Here is a 17,062-nt window from a genome sequence, read left to right on the forward strand (position 1 = left end):
TAAGGACACAAACTGCAGTAACTCTAGGAAAAGATTCAGTCATGTGACTGAGATCTCTGAAGTTCGCCTAAAAAAGGGAACCAAAGCTGCCACTGTACTGTAGGGGATGCCGTCCTTCGGATGGGTCCTGACTCACTGTGGTCATTTTTGATCCCATGGCACTTCGCAAAGAGCAGGGGGTTCCCCGGTGTCCTGACTCATTTACTCCCTCACTGTCCATCCCAAGCTGGTGTGTGGTGAGCGTTCTGGCGCATAATGGCTGCCGTGCATTACCCAGGTGGGTGCTAAACATTGGTGGTGGTTAGTAAGGTTCCCCCTTCACTGTGAAGCGCTTTGAGTGCCGAGAAAAGCGCTATATAAATGTAACGTGTTATATAAGGAGATCCGGGTGTTAATTGAAGCCAGTACCCTCCATAATTATTACCCTCCATAATTATTGGCACCTCTGCTAAAGTTGACAGGTATAAAAAAAATATTTGTTGGTGATTTATTGTAATCTCACAATGAAAACAATGAGGAAAAATCCAACCTTGTAGGGAAGCTAATTTCAGGGTTTCCAGCAGCACTTTGCAACTAAGGTGGCCGCCTTAGCAACAGATGCCTGCCGCCTTAACTACGTCGTCAAAAAAAAGGGAAAAATGTATAGGCTATAATATGAGCGATATCTTCCATGTTACTCTGTCCTGTTTTCTCCCTTTCATTCCAAACCGTGACCAACGCCTGTCTCCCTTCTCTGCAGAACGCATAAAAAATAATAATAAAAAACGTGCAATGAATTGGAAGATTTTACAATCTTCAAATTATGGCCGGATTCTATTATTTACTTAATTTATTTACTTATTACAACTAAACTTGATGTCAGAGTTCAGCTTGATAGACTACGAAACACTTGAAAAAACGGTACAGAATCTCAGCCCTTCCACATGTGTCTTAGACACTCTGCCTACCAATTTCTTCAAAACTGTTTTTCACCTCATAGCGGCGGATGTCCTTCAAATTGTAAATGTATCATTGCTGTCTGGCACTTTTCCTAAGTCACTGAAAACAGCTGTTGTAAAGCCACTTCTCAAGAAGAATAACCTGGATGCCTCCATGCTAAACAATTACAGGCCCATATCCAATCTACCTTTTATTGGCAAAATTATTGAAAAAGTAGTCTTTAATCAATTAACCACCTTCCTAACATCAAATGGGTATTTTGATTACTTTCAGTCTGGTTTTCGGGCAAATCACAGCACTGAAACAGCTCTCATTAAAGTTTCCAATGACATACGCCTCAACACAGATTCAGGTAAAACATCAGTCCTAGTGCTACTGGACCTTAGTGCAGCATTTGACACTGTTGATCACAATATTTTACTACACAGACTAGAACACTGGGTTGGATTTACAGGCATAGTTATCAGCTGGCTAAAATCATATCTACAAGAAAGGAGCTTCTTTGTTGCCATCGGAAACTGTACCTCAACACCAACGTCCTTGACCTGTGGTGTTCCCCAGGGGTCGATCTTGGGGCCACTATTATTCAACCTCTATATGCTCCCACTTGGACAAATCATTCAAAATAATTTGATTTCATATCATAGCTATGCAGATGACACACAAATTTACTTAGCTCTATCACCAAACAACTATGGTCCTCTTGAATCTATGTGTCAGTGTATAGAACAAGTCAACACCTGGATGTCTCAAAATTTTCTTCAGCTGAACAAAGAAAAAACTGAAGTAATTATATTTGGTAAAAATGAGGAAAGACTTAGGGTTGCCACTCTCCTTGACACAAAAGGGTTGAAGGCAAAGGATACTGTTAAAAATCTTGGTGTATTAATTGACAGTGATCTAAATTTCAACAGCCACATGAAAGCGATAACTAAATCAGCTTTTTACCACCTCAAAAATATTGTCAAACTCAGAGGGCTGATGTCAAAACATGACTTAGAAAAACTCATTCATGCATTTATCTCCAGCAGGGTTGATTACTGCAATGGACTGTTCACAGGCCTTCCTAAAAAGACTATTAAACAGCTTCAGGTGATACAAAATGCAGCAGCTAGGACTCTAACAAAAACTAAAAGAACTGACCACATTACTCCAATTCTTAAGTCCTTGCACTGGCTTCCAGTAAGTCACAGAATTGACTTTAAAGCACTATTGCTTGTTTATAAATCAGTAAATGGAGCAGGACCTAAATACTTGTCAGACATGCTTCAGCAGTACACACCTTCAGCAGTACACACCTTCTCGTCCTCTCAGGTCCCAGGTGAAAAACCTGCTAGTAAAACCTACAGTTAGAACTAAACATGGTGAAGCAGCTTTTAGCTGCTATGCGGCTCAGCTGTGGAACCAACTTTCGGATGACATTAAAAAGGCCCCAACTGTAGCCAGTTTTAAATCTAGACTTAAGACCAAACTGTTCTCAGACGCTTTCTGCTAACTGTGCCGAGTTACAAATTCTGAATCTGCCTCGATAATTATTCTACTTTGTCTTTTATTACTTTTTTTACTACTTTTGCCTTTGTTTTTGCTTACTAATTATTCTTTATTTTTAAATGATTTTACCTTGTGTTTTATGTTTTCTTTTTATTATGATCTTTACCTTTTAACTATTCTTTGACTATATTGCCCTTCTATGCTTTTATTTGTTATTATCGTTTGGTTTTGTTTATGTAAAGCACATTGAATGACCTCTGTGTATGAAATGTGCTATATAAATAAACTTGACTTGACTTGACTTGACTTGACTTAGGCTGCGCAAAAGCTCAGGGCTTTATTTGAGGCAGGCTTGTAATCGAGGCAGGCCTTTATTGCTACGTTTTATTGTGAGGCATGCGTTTCGTTTGGAGCGGCATACCAGCGGTAGGCTATCAAAAGCATGCGATTTTCGGTTGGTGTCGGGATTTCCACCCGCTGTGTTTATTGCGAGATAGGCAGTCGCCTTAATTCATTCATTGAACGTGCGCTGTGCTGTAATGGAAACCTTATTGCGTAGCCAAGTAGGCCTACGGTAGTTATTTTTTTAATTACTGTAGGTCTAGGCATGATTTACTTTTTTTATGAAATTCGTAGGCTGGAGTATCTCGTGGCAACAAAAATGTAGTAGGCTAACCTAAGGCTTCAGCCTCTGGCAAGCTCAGAAGAGGATGGCAAGCGACTGGTAGCTTGAGAGCGACATGTTGAGACCTATTAGGACAACGACTTTTCATTGTCAACAGTATTAAACCAACAATATAAAATATTAAGAAGAGCTCTTTAATTTCATTGAGTTAAATCGAAACATACAAACGAAGTATTTTAGTGCTCGTGGACTGATAGCCATAGGCTACTGGTAGGCAATTATTATCCCGGTCATAATTTGAGGATTTACGGGTAGGCCTAGCCTATATGTGATATGCCTCCGAATCGTGTAATGCGTCTGAACAACAGCAACTGGGTTAAATGTCATCGCGCTATATATCTTATCATCGTTCGTCAAACATCACAAATAAGCAAATGATCCGCACTTGTAAAAGAGTGCAATTACCAAAGGGCCCTTGAATTGTTCTTTTTAAAACCAAGGAGGATGCCTGTAGTGATGATAGATGTCAGCTCTGCCATAAGCAGTGACTGTGATCACCTTTGCACATTTTTAAAATGTTATTTTGCACTTTCTTTTACACTTCAGTGTTGTATAGTTTGTATAGTGTTTTCCAATATACACACACAAACACATAAAACAACCGGCCTGTTGGCCATTCTCAACCAGCCCATAGGTAGATGCAAACACACACACACATACACACACACACACACACACACACACACACTCACACTCACACTCACACAAAGCCGACATCCCCTCTGACACTTGGCATGTGTATATATGTTTGTGAATGTTTCTTGTGATCTGATTGGCTGAATCTGTTGCATTTTCAGCTGTGAATCTCGCCCAGCCAGCTGCAGCCCTGCAGTCACAGAAAGCCTTGCCCTCTCAGCCTGCTGTTCCTGAGCCCAAACCGGTAAAACACACACAGACACACACACACTGTGTCTGCAGGGTTTTTGTTTACTCTTTGTATGTCCTTTTGATCTCCCACTGAGGTCCTGTGGTGGTGTGCCCTTTTGTGTGTGTGTGTGTGTGTGTGTGTGTGTGTGTGTGTGTGTGTGTGTGTGTGTGTGTGTACGTGTACACTACCGGTCAAACGTTTGGGGTCACTTAGTAGTATTAATTGGGGGGTAGCCGTGGCCTACTGGTTAGCGCTTGGGACTTGTTACCGGAGGGTTGTTGGTTCGAACCCCGACCAGTAGGCACGGCTGAAGTGCCCTTGAGCAAGGCACCTAACCCCTCACTACTCCCCGAGCGCCGCTGTTGTTGCAGGCAGCTCACTGCGCCGGGATTAGTGTGTGCTTCACCTCACTGTGTGTTCAATGTGTGCTGAGTTTGTTTCACTAATTCACGGATTGGGATAAATGCAGAGACCAAATTTCCCTCACGGGATCAAAAGAGTGTATATACTTACTTACTTATACTAATTTCGTCAGACGAGACGAGAGGAAATATGTTCGTCAACGACCTTTTTTTTCATGACTAAGACGAGACGATGACGAGATTGCACTAATGTCCTGAAACACTGACTAAGACTATCTTTTACTACGAAAAAAGACGAGAATAAAATATTTTGCGTGAAATAAAAACTAAGATAAAATCTCTCTTCATTTTCGTCCTCAAAATGAGAAGACAGAATATCTAGCTGTTGCGTTTTCAAAATATTCTGAACGAGTTCATGCGCAGCAGCTTTCCTGTAGGCTAGTCTACGTGCTGTTGCTGCAACCCTGTGGCTGCAACCATAGACAGTAAAAGAGTGGCTGCAACACGAAACTACATAGAACAAGAACACTGGAGATTTCTGCCAGAGTTAGCAAGCTAGCTAAGCTTTATGCCACAATGCTAAATACCCTAAAAAGACTAAAAAGGACATTTCGTCACAAGACTAAGACTAAATTAAAAATAGGTCACAAAATTAACACTATCACTTAGAAATTTCCATTGTACTCCATTATAGACTGAATACCAGCTTTTTAATCAGGGCAGCAGTTTTCAGATTACACTATGTGCATACATAATTGCAAAATGGTTCTTGACTATTGTAGAAAGAAATGGCTGATCTTTAATGCAATATTTACATTGCCCATGGTTACATAGCAACCATTCATCCAATGTTCCAAAGGCACATTCTGTTTACTAATCTGATATAATTTTAAAAAGCTAACTGAAAAAATATTGAGCGCTTTGGGTTGCACTCTGTGCATACAAAAATGCGCTGGCTATATAAGTAAAAGTTACCTTACCTTACCTTAACCTTAACCTTATCTCCTTACCTTACCTTACCTTACCTTATCTCCTTACCTCCTTACCTTACCTTACCTTACCTTATCTTATCTCCTTACCTCCTTACCTTATCTCCTTACCTCCTTACCTTACCTTACCTTATCTCCTTACCTTCTGAAGTTATGCAGTATGAATCTGAGTATGAGTATGAGTCGATTCACAGGTGGATGAACAGATCTGACTGCAATAACCTCTCCACCTCCACTAGGGGGTGAGAATAACAATGTGGACACAGCAGTGCAAGTGAATATGGGAGATCCAGTGCATTAGTGAATATAGGAGATCCAGTGCATCAGTGACTGTATGGGAGATCCAGTGCATTAGGGGCTCTATGGGAGATCCAGTGAATTAGTGACTGTGGGAGATCCACTAATCACAGAATAATAATAATAATGTTGTCTTGTTCACCAGTTAGAATTATATTTTCATGAAAGTATATTTCTGAAAGTGAGCCTAGGCTAAATATTTGAGCTGCTCAATGATGGGTGTTTAATTTGCTTTTTCTTAAGAGCATGTAGATCATTCTTCTTCATTATTAGCGCGCAAACAAGCTAGACCAAATAGGCTTCCAGACTTAGAGCGCTGCCTACCGAGACCTGTCCCATCGGATACTGTAAGCTAATTATTGCAGCCCCCATAAATACAACACCATAGATATCATGAGAGGAGCAGAAAGACATCTCCATCTGAAAGAAACTGAGTGCATGTGCAAGTAAAATTGTTTGAAAGCAAACAGTAATTTGCATCAGTCAGCTGGTAATAATTAAACATTGAATGCCTTTTCAGAAAATAAATGAAATGGGAATGTGACACATGAACCAATGCTGCAGAAGCACGAAAATATGACTTTGATATGAGTAGCCTAGCCCAGGGCCCTAGGGTGTATTGGTCGATACAGCCCTCGTTGAGTTCACTTTGATATCTGGTGCGTGATGAGAAATAATTTAAAGGAATAGTTGAACTCTTGTATAGTGACCACACAAGTTCCCTAGTCTTTGCAAAATCATAGTCTGTGTAATCTGACTTTAAAATCTGTGACTTTGTCTTTAGATGTGGGAGGGTGCAAAGACTGTAGTCTTTTCAAACATCTTTTCAAAGTCTTCTGATGTATGGATACCATACTTACACTTTCACCCCAAGGGGAAATTTATATAAAATCCCAGAAGGGAAAATCAAAGCAAAATAAAGTCAAAACTTGGTTTGAACAATTTATTTTCCATTTACTGTGTCATTTGTAGTTTAAAAAAGATAAAACATATTTCCCAGCCCTACTTTAGATAATTTACATACATACTAGTTTGTTTTTACTTTATAAGAAGTATCTTATGGGTAGTCTGGGTAGCCACATCAGTTTATCAATGTGGTAAAGAGAATTGAAGAGTTTGATGGCCACTGCTGGAAACGTCCATCTGCTCAACAAGGCTCATTCAGGGTTTTTTTTAGTCAAGCATCTGCCTCTCTGCCACTGCTAAAAAAGTCAGTCACTGCAAAGACTGTACCGAAGAGACTGTCCAGCCTTGAGCTGTCAGTCTTGAGTTTTCAATCTGGGAACTCCAAAGAGTTGGCAGCCTGCTCTTGGCATTGGCTATTTATCCCAATGTTATACAAATACTTGTGTCTATTTCTTTGAAATGTTTTTCTGTTGTTATTTGTGTCTGTATAAACAAACACTTTGATGGGCATGAACACTGCACACTCTTTTGGTTTGATTTGTTGCCATGGAAAGTTTCTCATGTGACTATTTCATTTGTAAGTGTGAATGCTGAATTCTCATGTGAATATTTCATTTGTAAGTGTGAATGCTGAGTTCTCATGTGAATATTTAATTTGTAAGTGTGAATGCTGAGTTCTCACAAGAACAGAGTAAACACAAAGTGTGATTGGCTGTGGCTGCAGTGGCCCCTCCCACCTTGTGACGTCACTTGTCTCTCCAGCCAGCTGCAGCTGTGCTGCAAGCTACGCTCCCTGCGGCAGCAAGTCCCATCCCTCAGAAAGCGGCTGTCCAACCACCGTCCAGCCCTGCCCCACCCACAGCCCCGGCTCGCAGCGCGCGCCGTAAACAACAGCAGGCTCCTTCTGCCCAGCCCACTGCTGCTCAGCAGCCAATAGCATCGGCTCCAGCCACTGCAGGACAGCAGCAGCAGCCAATAGCAGCAGCTTCCCAGCAAGTCCCGCCCCCTTCCCAGCAAACAGCCAGTCCTCAAGCAGCGGCACAAGCTCTGGCCAATCAGGAAGAGGCTGAGGAGACGGTAACGCCTCTGTGCCAAACTTACTCCAAACCCCTCATCAAACCCCGCCATTAATTATGATCCCCTTTGCCAACATTGTTTGTTCCATTTTTGTCTCATTTTCATTTCTGCTCTTGTGTTTGTGTTTCTGTTTGTTGTCTTGGTTTGTTTGTTTGTGTGTTATTTTTGTCCATAATGAGTGTGTGTGTGTGTGAAGGTTAATTTGAATATTTTCACCATTTTGCATTTTCTTTCCTTTTTTCTTCATTTCTCATTAATATGTATTCACTGAATTGATATGCTTTCTTTATTGTGCTGTTATTGGGACTGCAACTAACGATTGCTTTCATAATTGATTCATCTGTCGACTATTTCTTTGAGTAATTGTTTAGTTGTTCAGTCCATAAAATGTCAGATGCCTTGTTTTTAGAGTAGCAAGTAAAGCAGAACATTTTAAGGAGTTTGATTTCTTTCCCTAAACAATTACTCAAAACGATTACCAAAAAAATATTTTTAATTAATTTAGTAGTTGACAATTAGTTGATGTATTGTTTCAGGAGTTGTGCTATCCTTTGGCCTACCCCACCCCATCACATCCCCACAATGCTGCTTCTTATCTTAATTCACACTTCATTACATCTCTCTCACTCTCTTTCTCTCTCTCACACACTCTCTTTCTCTCTCTTTCACACTCACTCTGTCATTCTCTCTGCATCTGACTCTTTCTGTCCATCTCTCTGTCTTCTCTCCATTTAACTCGCATCTGTATATTTGTCCTCTTACTTTCTCTCCTCATGTCCTCTATTACTGTCTCCATCTAACTCCAACTCTTTCATTCTCTCTCATTCTCTCTCTCTCTCTCATTCTCTCTCCATCTAACTTTCTCCCTCTCATTCTCTCTCCATCTAACTCTTTCTTTCTCTCTCATTCTCTCTCCATCTAACTCTCTTTCTCTCTCATTCTCTCTCCATCTAACTCTTTCTTTCTCTCTCTCTCACCCCATAGGCTGCGGTGGGTCAGTCCCAGACCCCCCCCTCATCCCCATGCTCTGCCCAGCGGGGGGGCCACAGGCGTATCCTTAGTGACGTGACCCACAGTGCCTTGTTCGGTGTGCCGGCCAGCTCGTCCACTCAGCAGCTGCAGGCTGCAGCCGCTGAGGCCAGCCTCAACAAGTCCAAGTGAGTTACAAAACACACACACACACACACACACACACACACACACACACACACACACAAAATGTGTAGAAGATTGAAGCATCATCGATTAACTGCCACACGAGTGGTTAGTAGCACAATGTGAACACCGCAGTGTTTGACTCAAACTGTTGCTATGCAACAGCACATCCTCAATAAAGTCCAATGCTTGCTGAATTCTGCACACCGTGATAAGGCGAGCTGGAGTAAAAGTGGCGTTGCTGTGCAACTTAGGATATCTTATGGAAACTTGTGTTGGCCTGGCTCCATCCGCCTAATATCACGAGACACGAGTCTGGCATGTGACAACACACTAATGTTTCCTTCGGACACAAGGGATTACGTAGCCTGGTTAAAACCAGACTCATTCACTTCATGTAAAAAGAGTCTGGGGACTCGCAGTTGGGATACATTTCCAAAACTAGCATGGTTATGGACGGAGACTTTGCGTTAACGTTGAAATCATTGGTCCAGCCAAACCAATCACATTGATCAGGGATTCCTAACGTTACTTCCTACTTTGTCTAAACTTTACAAACTGACAATAAACAGCCTTAACAGTCAGGAAACAATGTATGTAGGCCTACCTTTGCTGTAAACAAATGTACACATTCTTCTGGCAGCAATTTTTGATGTTTGCAGGCGTTCCTACTACCATTTACCACAGCCACTTTTGACTTCATAACTATAGCTTCATCCCCTCTCATCGCTGATTGGTTGGACCTTTTTTGGGTATGATGTAAGCGTTAATGAATTATGGTGTTCGAGACTAGTATCTCCCTGAAAGGAGATCTAGGTGGGCATTGCCAAGCTAGGGATAACGGTCCAATCAGCAACAAGAGGGGGTGACGCTTATTTTGAAATCGAAAGTGACTGTGGTAAATAGTAAGTACACCGGTTACCATGCTAGAGTTGGAAACGTTTCCCAATTGTGAGAGGCCAGACTCTCTTCACAAAGTGGAACGAATTGAGTTTGGAGACCAGACTATAGTCTCTTTCGGACCAAGTAGTTATAGGAACTTAGTTATAGAAACAGTCCACTTCTAAATCAGTTCTACTAACTACTCTCCCCAAGACCCGTTTTTCATTTGCATTCGCGCTGGCAATACAAAGCGGTTCTAAGTCGTAAGTGACGTAAGTATGCTGAAGTTGTTCATAGGGTACAGGGTTTAAAATAGGCACCCACTCGCCTCACCAAATGCGAGTAAAGTAGCCTACATTTGCAAATATTTCAATGACCCTCACTGTCTAATGTCGCTTCAAGCGAATCCTGATGCTCAGTTTGTTTTTTTTCTGTGGAAAACAGCTGTGATAAATCTGTCGGGGCAAGCAAGCATGCTGGTTAACAGTAACGTTAGTCATTAGATTAACGTAATGCCGTTTGGCAAATGGATTTATTCCAGAGAGCTCATTGATGTTTGATTTCATTGTCATCTGGTATTTAAGTGGAATTGTTGTTGCCGTGTCTTACCAGATTAAGTTATCTAAGTGTTCTGACTAGCGGTAGACTATTTCACTAAATTGGAGTCATGAGTGGCTAAACTGTCCCAGTTGTCCTAAAGTGTGTGCAATTACGTCTGCTATTTTTGGGGGATTCTTCGCGTATATCCCGTTTGTTAAGAATTTTTCGGAAAAAAAAGGTTTTTAGAAATTACTTTGATGTGTTGGTGTGCCCTTCAATTTTTTCTGTATCAAAAATGTGCCGTGGCACAAAAAAGGTTGAAAAACAGTTGAAAATCTGTGAATATTATGGACAAGACTTGCGACGTGTGTGTGTGTGTTCATGGCTCACTGACACCTAGTGTGTGTGTGTGCTCACTGCTCCTTTGGTAGGTCACATCTCCGCAAGTTAAATGTAGCGATGAAATTGCTGTAAAAATCTACTGATGACAGAAGATATTCCAATCATGAATCTAGATACACAGGCAAATACTGGACCACCCCGTTAATTTAGTGTGTTAATCACACATCAGGTGGATACAAAATAATAGTTTAGAAGACCATCAATATAGCAAAGGTACGTGTCACATCCAAAAACTAAGAAGTGCAGGTAGCTAGATGCCAGTTCTATTACCATGACAGGCTCCTCTACTCTACTTTTGTTATTCAGAAAGATTCTTTCTTTCTTTCTGTCTGTAGTAACACAAATTTTAGTAACACAAATTTTAGTTAGGGGGCAGTCAAGGCCTACTGGTTAGCACTTCGGACTTGTAACCGGAGGTTTGCCGGTTTGAACCCCGACCAGTAGGAATGGCTGAAGTGCCCTTGAGCAAGGCACCTAACCCTTCACTGCTCCCCGAGCGCCGCTGTTGTTGCAGGCAGCTCACTGCGTCGGGATTAGTGTGTGCTTCACTTCACTGTGTGCTGAGTGTGTTTCACTAATTCACGGATTGGGATAAATGCAGAGACCAAATTTCCCTCACGGGATCAAAAGAGTATATATACTGTACTTACTTATACATATTTGAATTCACAGATCCGTATTCATCCTTTGTATGCTTTATATATGAACAGACAGTGCATAATAAGCGGTGTAAGAGCTCAAAGATGTCCATGCTTAACTTTACACAGTGACAGTACATTTGATATGAAACAGACAATGTTTACATTTAAATACTTAGTGAACTCTTTTGAAATCTCTTTTGACAGATCTTGATCTTGTAGCTCAACTATCTTCACCAAATAATTTGGTGGCGTGGTTTAGTGGACTATTCCATACGGTCTCGCAAGCAGCCTCCTTCAAATGCGCCGTTCAAAGTCAAAATACTGATGCATTTATTTGACATCGTGCTTTGCGCCGTTAAAGGGAATGACAGATGTCATTCTCATTGGTTTAAATGATGTTACGCCCCAAACACACCCATGACTGATTAAAAAACCTAGGAACACCTTGTTGCGCCATGCGCTCGACGTTTGATAACGAAAACCCTCCCAATGTGGACTGGACACATCCTACTAATTTTGAATAAGCTTTTGACGAGTGACGATGCGCTTTTGACTGTCATGATAGGGCCCCGTGTACTGAAGAGGAGATATAGATCAATGTTCATGTGTATTTAAGTGCTTGTGTGGGCTGAGAAATGTGTACAGAGACGAGTGGATACATACAGATCAACAACATATATTAATGTCGGCCATTAGGGGTGTAAATAACAAGTTTCATAGTATTTATATTTAGTCATTTGGCTGACTTTATCCAAAGCGACTTTCAAAAAGGGTTCAAATGCGACCAGGACATGTTACAGCAATAAATACTTCTTGCATATAATTAAGTGCCAGTTCAAGCCAAGTTAAGTCATGGGAAGAATAAGGGGGAGTGCAGCGGTTGTGAGGTAGCATATGCCCGTAGGAGGACATTCAAATAATTACGTGTAGAACAGGAGACTACTTTGTAGGCAAGCATTAGCCATTTGAATGAACCTTTCGAAATGACAGATTACCCCACGATGCCATCCTCATGTGGTAGCTCTTTGGCTGGTAAGGTTGTGACAGCTGTAGGCTTTTACCACACAATTACTACTGTGTTGGTGCATTCGATGTGACTTGACAACTCACCATTTTCCTATAAATGACTAGCCTTTATGTGAAATGCCAGCAATCTTCCAACTGGTGTTTTTTAATGTCGTCCCCAACCCCAGGTCAGCGAGTGCCACTCCATCCAACTCCCCCCAGTCGTCTCAGCAGAGCGTGTACCAGCCTGCCCAGGACACTGACCCCACCTCCAGTGCCCCCACAGCCACCGTTGCCCCCGCCTCTGCCGCCACAGCCACCGTTGCCCCCGCCACAGCCGCCCCCACAGCTGCTGTTGCCTCCGCCTCTGCCCCCCCAGCTGCCCCAGGCCCCGCCTCAACCACCCCCTCTGACCAGCCCGCCTGGAACCCGTTTGGAGACGACAACTTCTCCAAGCTCACCGCCGAGGAGCTGCTCAACAAGGACTTTGGCAAGCTGGGCGATGGTAAGTTGAAGTGGCGTTCACATACACAGCAGTTCGCTTGTTGAAATGATTTCAAACTTTGTCACACTGTGTTTCACGTTGCCAGTGATTATTTCGTCTGGATTACATTAGCATTATATTGACTTACATTAGCTGACGCCTCCCCTAAAAAATATAGTAATAATATGCGTCCAAGTTCACATTTATTATTCTCTGTTGAATTGCTCACATAGCACTGATCACACATAAATCACACTGATATACTGTATCAAAACCGGAGCTTTCCAATGATAGCGGCTAGGTGCTGTGATAAACGGTTCACCAGAAAATCAATGTTAGATATACATGACATTTCATCATATTTCCATTCTGCACACAGCGCTTCGTCCATCTCCACCCTTTACTCTCGGTGGTATATCTCACAAACGCTTCACTCAACACATGGCAAACCATATATCAAAATAAACAGCAGGCCTTACCGAACACGAGAATATGAAGCATTCCTCTGTACAGTAAGCTCCCGAGTGATCCCGTTTTGAAATTGCAGCAAATTTCTACATGGTATCCAACTTTGGGCTGAAATTCTAACCTACAGTAATAGCAGCCCAAAATAATAAACTTCCATATTAAATAATCAAAAGTTGATCATGGCATGCACAGATCAACTGTGCTTTTGAATAGAAATTTATACTGGCATGCTTCAGGTGACGAATGCAAAACAATCATGAGACACAAAGTAGTTTTTCTTGATATTTGGAAATACATAGTTACTTTCCCAGATATGGGTAGCCTATACTGTCTTGAAAACAATATAGCCTAGCTAGTATATGAAGAGCTCTTTTCCAAAATGCTATAAATCCATTTTTGAAAACATTAATAAGTCATGTTATTTCATTGTGTATTTCAGGTAATATTAATAAAAGTGCAGTTGTGTTGGTTTGATTGAGTAAGAATAAATCAAATAACCACTGAAATTACTTGGAAAAAAAAAAAGATAAATGAAAATGCATAACAATGGAGGATATAGCATGTTGGAATCAAACTCTTAATAGACTATTTTCAGTGTAATTTTAATATAAGTAATAGTAAAATTACACTGAAAATAGTCTAGGCCTCAAAGCACTAATATGTGTGATGTTTTACAATGGGTAAATTTAAATTAAAAGTTACATTTACTATTAATTTAAATACCTAATGTAATTTCACAGACTGATGTTATAATCAGCAATATTGTGAAAGTGAAAGCGAATGGCATGGTTTCCCTGTTAATACCAATTAATTTAATTCATTTCCGGACACTTTACCTACAACCCTGGGGGCTAAGCCCCCCCTATCTTACAATCTTAGTGCCGTCCCTGAGCATTACATTAGCTGTTGCTTAAACTCAAGCCACCTCGAGGATCCTTTCTTGGTAGAACGGAGTCCTGCCGGTCAGATCCTTCACAAGGCAAAGCAGGCTTCTTACAGTATTATTATTCTGAAAACACACAATGGAACAGACTAGCGAATGTGCAGGAAGCTCATGCATTCCTCCTGCTTGCTTCTTTTCTAAAAACAGTGAATACACCAAAAACAGTGAATACACCACTGTCATTCCCACGTCAATAAATTACATTATACATGTTTGGTTGTTTTTTGGCTAAAATAAACTACAGAGCAGTAAGTAACCATGAATCTTATAGAAAAAAGTTAACTTTTGGGCTCACGATCACCCTCAAGGGAACAGGTTTAAATACCCCTGCTAAATACCTTCTTCACACATTGGGCTTACGATCACCCTCAAGGGAACAGGTTTAAATACCCCTGCTAAATACCTTCTTCACACATTGGGCTCATGATCACCCTCAAGGGAACAGGTTTAAATACCCCTGCTAAATACCTTCTTCACACATTGACGGTGTGAGAGTTCAAAGTTGTCCTCCGCTGCGTGTCGGGGTTCTGTTCTCCCTGTCGGGACTTATTTTCTGATAATTACCGGCGGACAATACATTCTCCCTAACTTAAGTCATGGGAACTAGCATTTTGAAGAGCCGTATAATAAGCCAAGTTAAGTCATGGGAACTAGCATTGTGAAGAGCCGTATAATAAGCCAAGTTAAGTCATGGGAACTAGCATTGTTGGAAGAAGAAGGATGGATAGCCAGGATGGAGAAGGTGATTGTGGTAAGTGCTAGATTAAGCATGTCCAGTTGTTTGGTAGTGCTAGATTAAGCTTGTCCAGTTGTTTGGTAGTGCTAGATTAAGCATGTCCAGTTGTTTGGTAGTGCTAGATTAAGCATGTCCAGTTGTTTGGTAGTGCTAGATTAAGCTTGTCCAGTTGTTTGGTAGTGCTAGATTAAGCTTGTCCAGTTGTTTGGTAGTGCTAGATTAAGCATGTCCAGTTGTTTGGTAGTGCTAGATTAAGCTTGTCCAGTTGTTTGGTAGTGCTAGATTAAGCATGTCCACTTTGGTAGTGCTAGGAGAGGAGGTACTCCGAGGAGGTGGGTCTTCAGGAGGTTTTTAAAGATAGAGAGGGATGTTCCTGCTCTGGTAGGCACGTAGCTAGCAGTGAACTACGGATGAGAAAAGTTTGGATGGCTGTGAACACACGGGTGGCAGAGCCAGGCTTACTGGAGGAGTGCAACGGTTGTGAGGTAGCATATGCCCATCTTCTGTCGGAAGGCTCAGCAGCCGCTTCTAATAACAACCACAACTGTTAGACTCTGCACAGTTTTACTGTTTGAGACTTAGCCTGTGTTCTGTTATTCATTGTTGTACCATCTACAATAAATCATCATCTAATCGCCGATCCTGATCCTGCCGTCAAGCTTTATTGACCATCTTCAATACAGACATTAGAACTAAAACACAACGCAACAACCAGAGAATCCAACAAGGGCATTGAAATAATTAAGTGTAGAACAGGAGACTATTTTGTAGGCAAGCATTAGCAAATTGAATGCAATGCAGGCAGCTACAGGTAGCCTGCGGCGCTTGATAAGCGGTGCAACATGTGCCCTTTTTGGCTGATTGAAGACCAGCTGCACATCTGAAAGGGTTTTCCCATGCAGGCTGGGAGGCCCGTCAGAAGGCCGTTACAATAGTCGAGGGGGCCAGATGACCACGGCCTGTATCAGGAGTTGGTTAGCATATTGAGTCGGGTATGGTCAAAATGTACAGCAATTTGATTCCTTACTGGAATGTAGGGGTGTGACCATACACTCAGCCCAGATGAGTTGTCAATATGACATGATGGATTCAATTTCACATGGTAGGTGAATATGGATATCCAGAACATGCAGAGTTTTTTTTTTATTTATTAATTTTTTCAACTTCACCATTATGAGAGATCTTTGGCTCAGGTTGCCATAGAAACTTGGGACCTTGTGTTTGCTGCGGATTGGTTGGCGAGCACCTTATGGAGTCGTGCTCTTGCACCTTTTCTACAGGTATTTAGTTTCTGCTTTCTGCTCTTCCTTTCTCCTTCCCCTCATTCTCTCTCTCCTTCCCCTCGCTCTCTCTCTCCTTCCCCTCGCTCTCTCTCTCCTTCCCCTCACTCTCTCTCTCCTTCCCCTCGCTCTCTCTTTCTCTTTCTCTACACTCTTTTTCTCTCTACTCTGCCTCCCCAACCCTCCCTCCCTCTTTCTCCGTCTTGTAGAAAAGCCTGCTGATGCTGGGAGTGACAGCTCCTGTGAAGATTTGCTTCCAGGCTTTGCCACCCCCCACACTGCAGAGAGCACCTCTCAACCAGCTGGTGAGTCCTCAACACCACTAAACACACACACACACACACACACACGCACGCACATGCACACACACACACACAATGCATCAGGCCTCACCCCACTGCAAAAAGCAGCTCTCAACCTGCTGGTGGAAACAAACAAACACACACACTCTCACACACACTCTCACGCACACACACACACACACACACACACACACACACACTAACAGTAAGGGTCTGCTCACAGGACATTCCAATTACAACTCAGCTGAGAGCAGTCTCTAAGCCTACTGGAGGGTCCTCAACACCCCTAAACTTGCACACACACAGTAAGAGTTATCCAAGGCCACTCCAATTCCAACACTACAACACCATTACACACACACATACACTTAGATAGACAGTTATAAAATATGCTCACTCAGGAAACATACCCCATAAGAGACTTGCACACACAAATGCATGCACACTCTCAAATTAAAGAGACAGAAATAAGAAAACAAACTACTCACAGAATGATAATGTGATTCATAACTCAAAACCTGTTGCCACTGTCATATTTTTTAGGAGTCATTATAGCAAAGAGCCTTGATTACTGACCAAGATAGAGCAATGTAATTCGTTTGCGCCGCTC

At 41.8% G+C, this 17,062-nt stretch overlaps 1 protein-coding gene across 7 annotated transcripts in view; it reads left to right on the plus strand.

The window, feature by feature from the left end:
• aak1b (AP2 associated kinase 1b) overlaps window positions 1–17,062 on the plus strand; it is a 63,275-nt gene that overhangs the window by 28,445 nt on the left and 17,768 nt on the right. For 6 of the 7 annotated variants that reach the window (XM_042060108.1, XM_042060106.1, XM_042060107.1 and 3 more), the window contains exons 11-15: window positions 3,913–3,995; window positions 7,300–7,614; window positions 8,599–8,771; window positions 12,428–12,744; window positions 16,360–16,455. In XM_042060108.1, the coding sequence (XP_041916042.1) occupies window positions 3,913–3,995; window positions 7,300–7,614; window positions 8,599–8,771; window positions 12,428–12,744; window positions 16,360–16,455 (984 nt within the window). The remainder of the gene's footprint in view (window positions 1–3,912; window positions 3,996–7,299; window positions 7,615–8,598; window positions 8,772–12,427; window positions 12,745–16,359; window positions 16,456–17,062) is intronic. The other variant, XM_042060110.1, reaches the window with a different exon arrangement.

This window comes from Alosa sapidissima, chromosome 13, assembly GCF_018492685.1.
Source record: "Alosa sapidissima isolate fAloSap1 chromosome 13, fAloSap1.pri, whole genome shotgun sequence".
In the NCBI taxonomy this organism is placed as follows: domain Eukaryota; kingdom Metazoa; phylum Chordata; class Actinopteri; order Clupeiformes; family Clupeidae; genus Alosa; species Alosa sapidissima.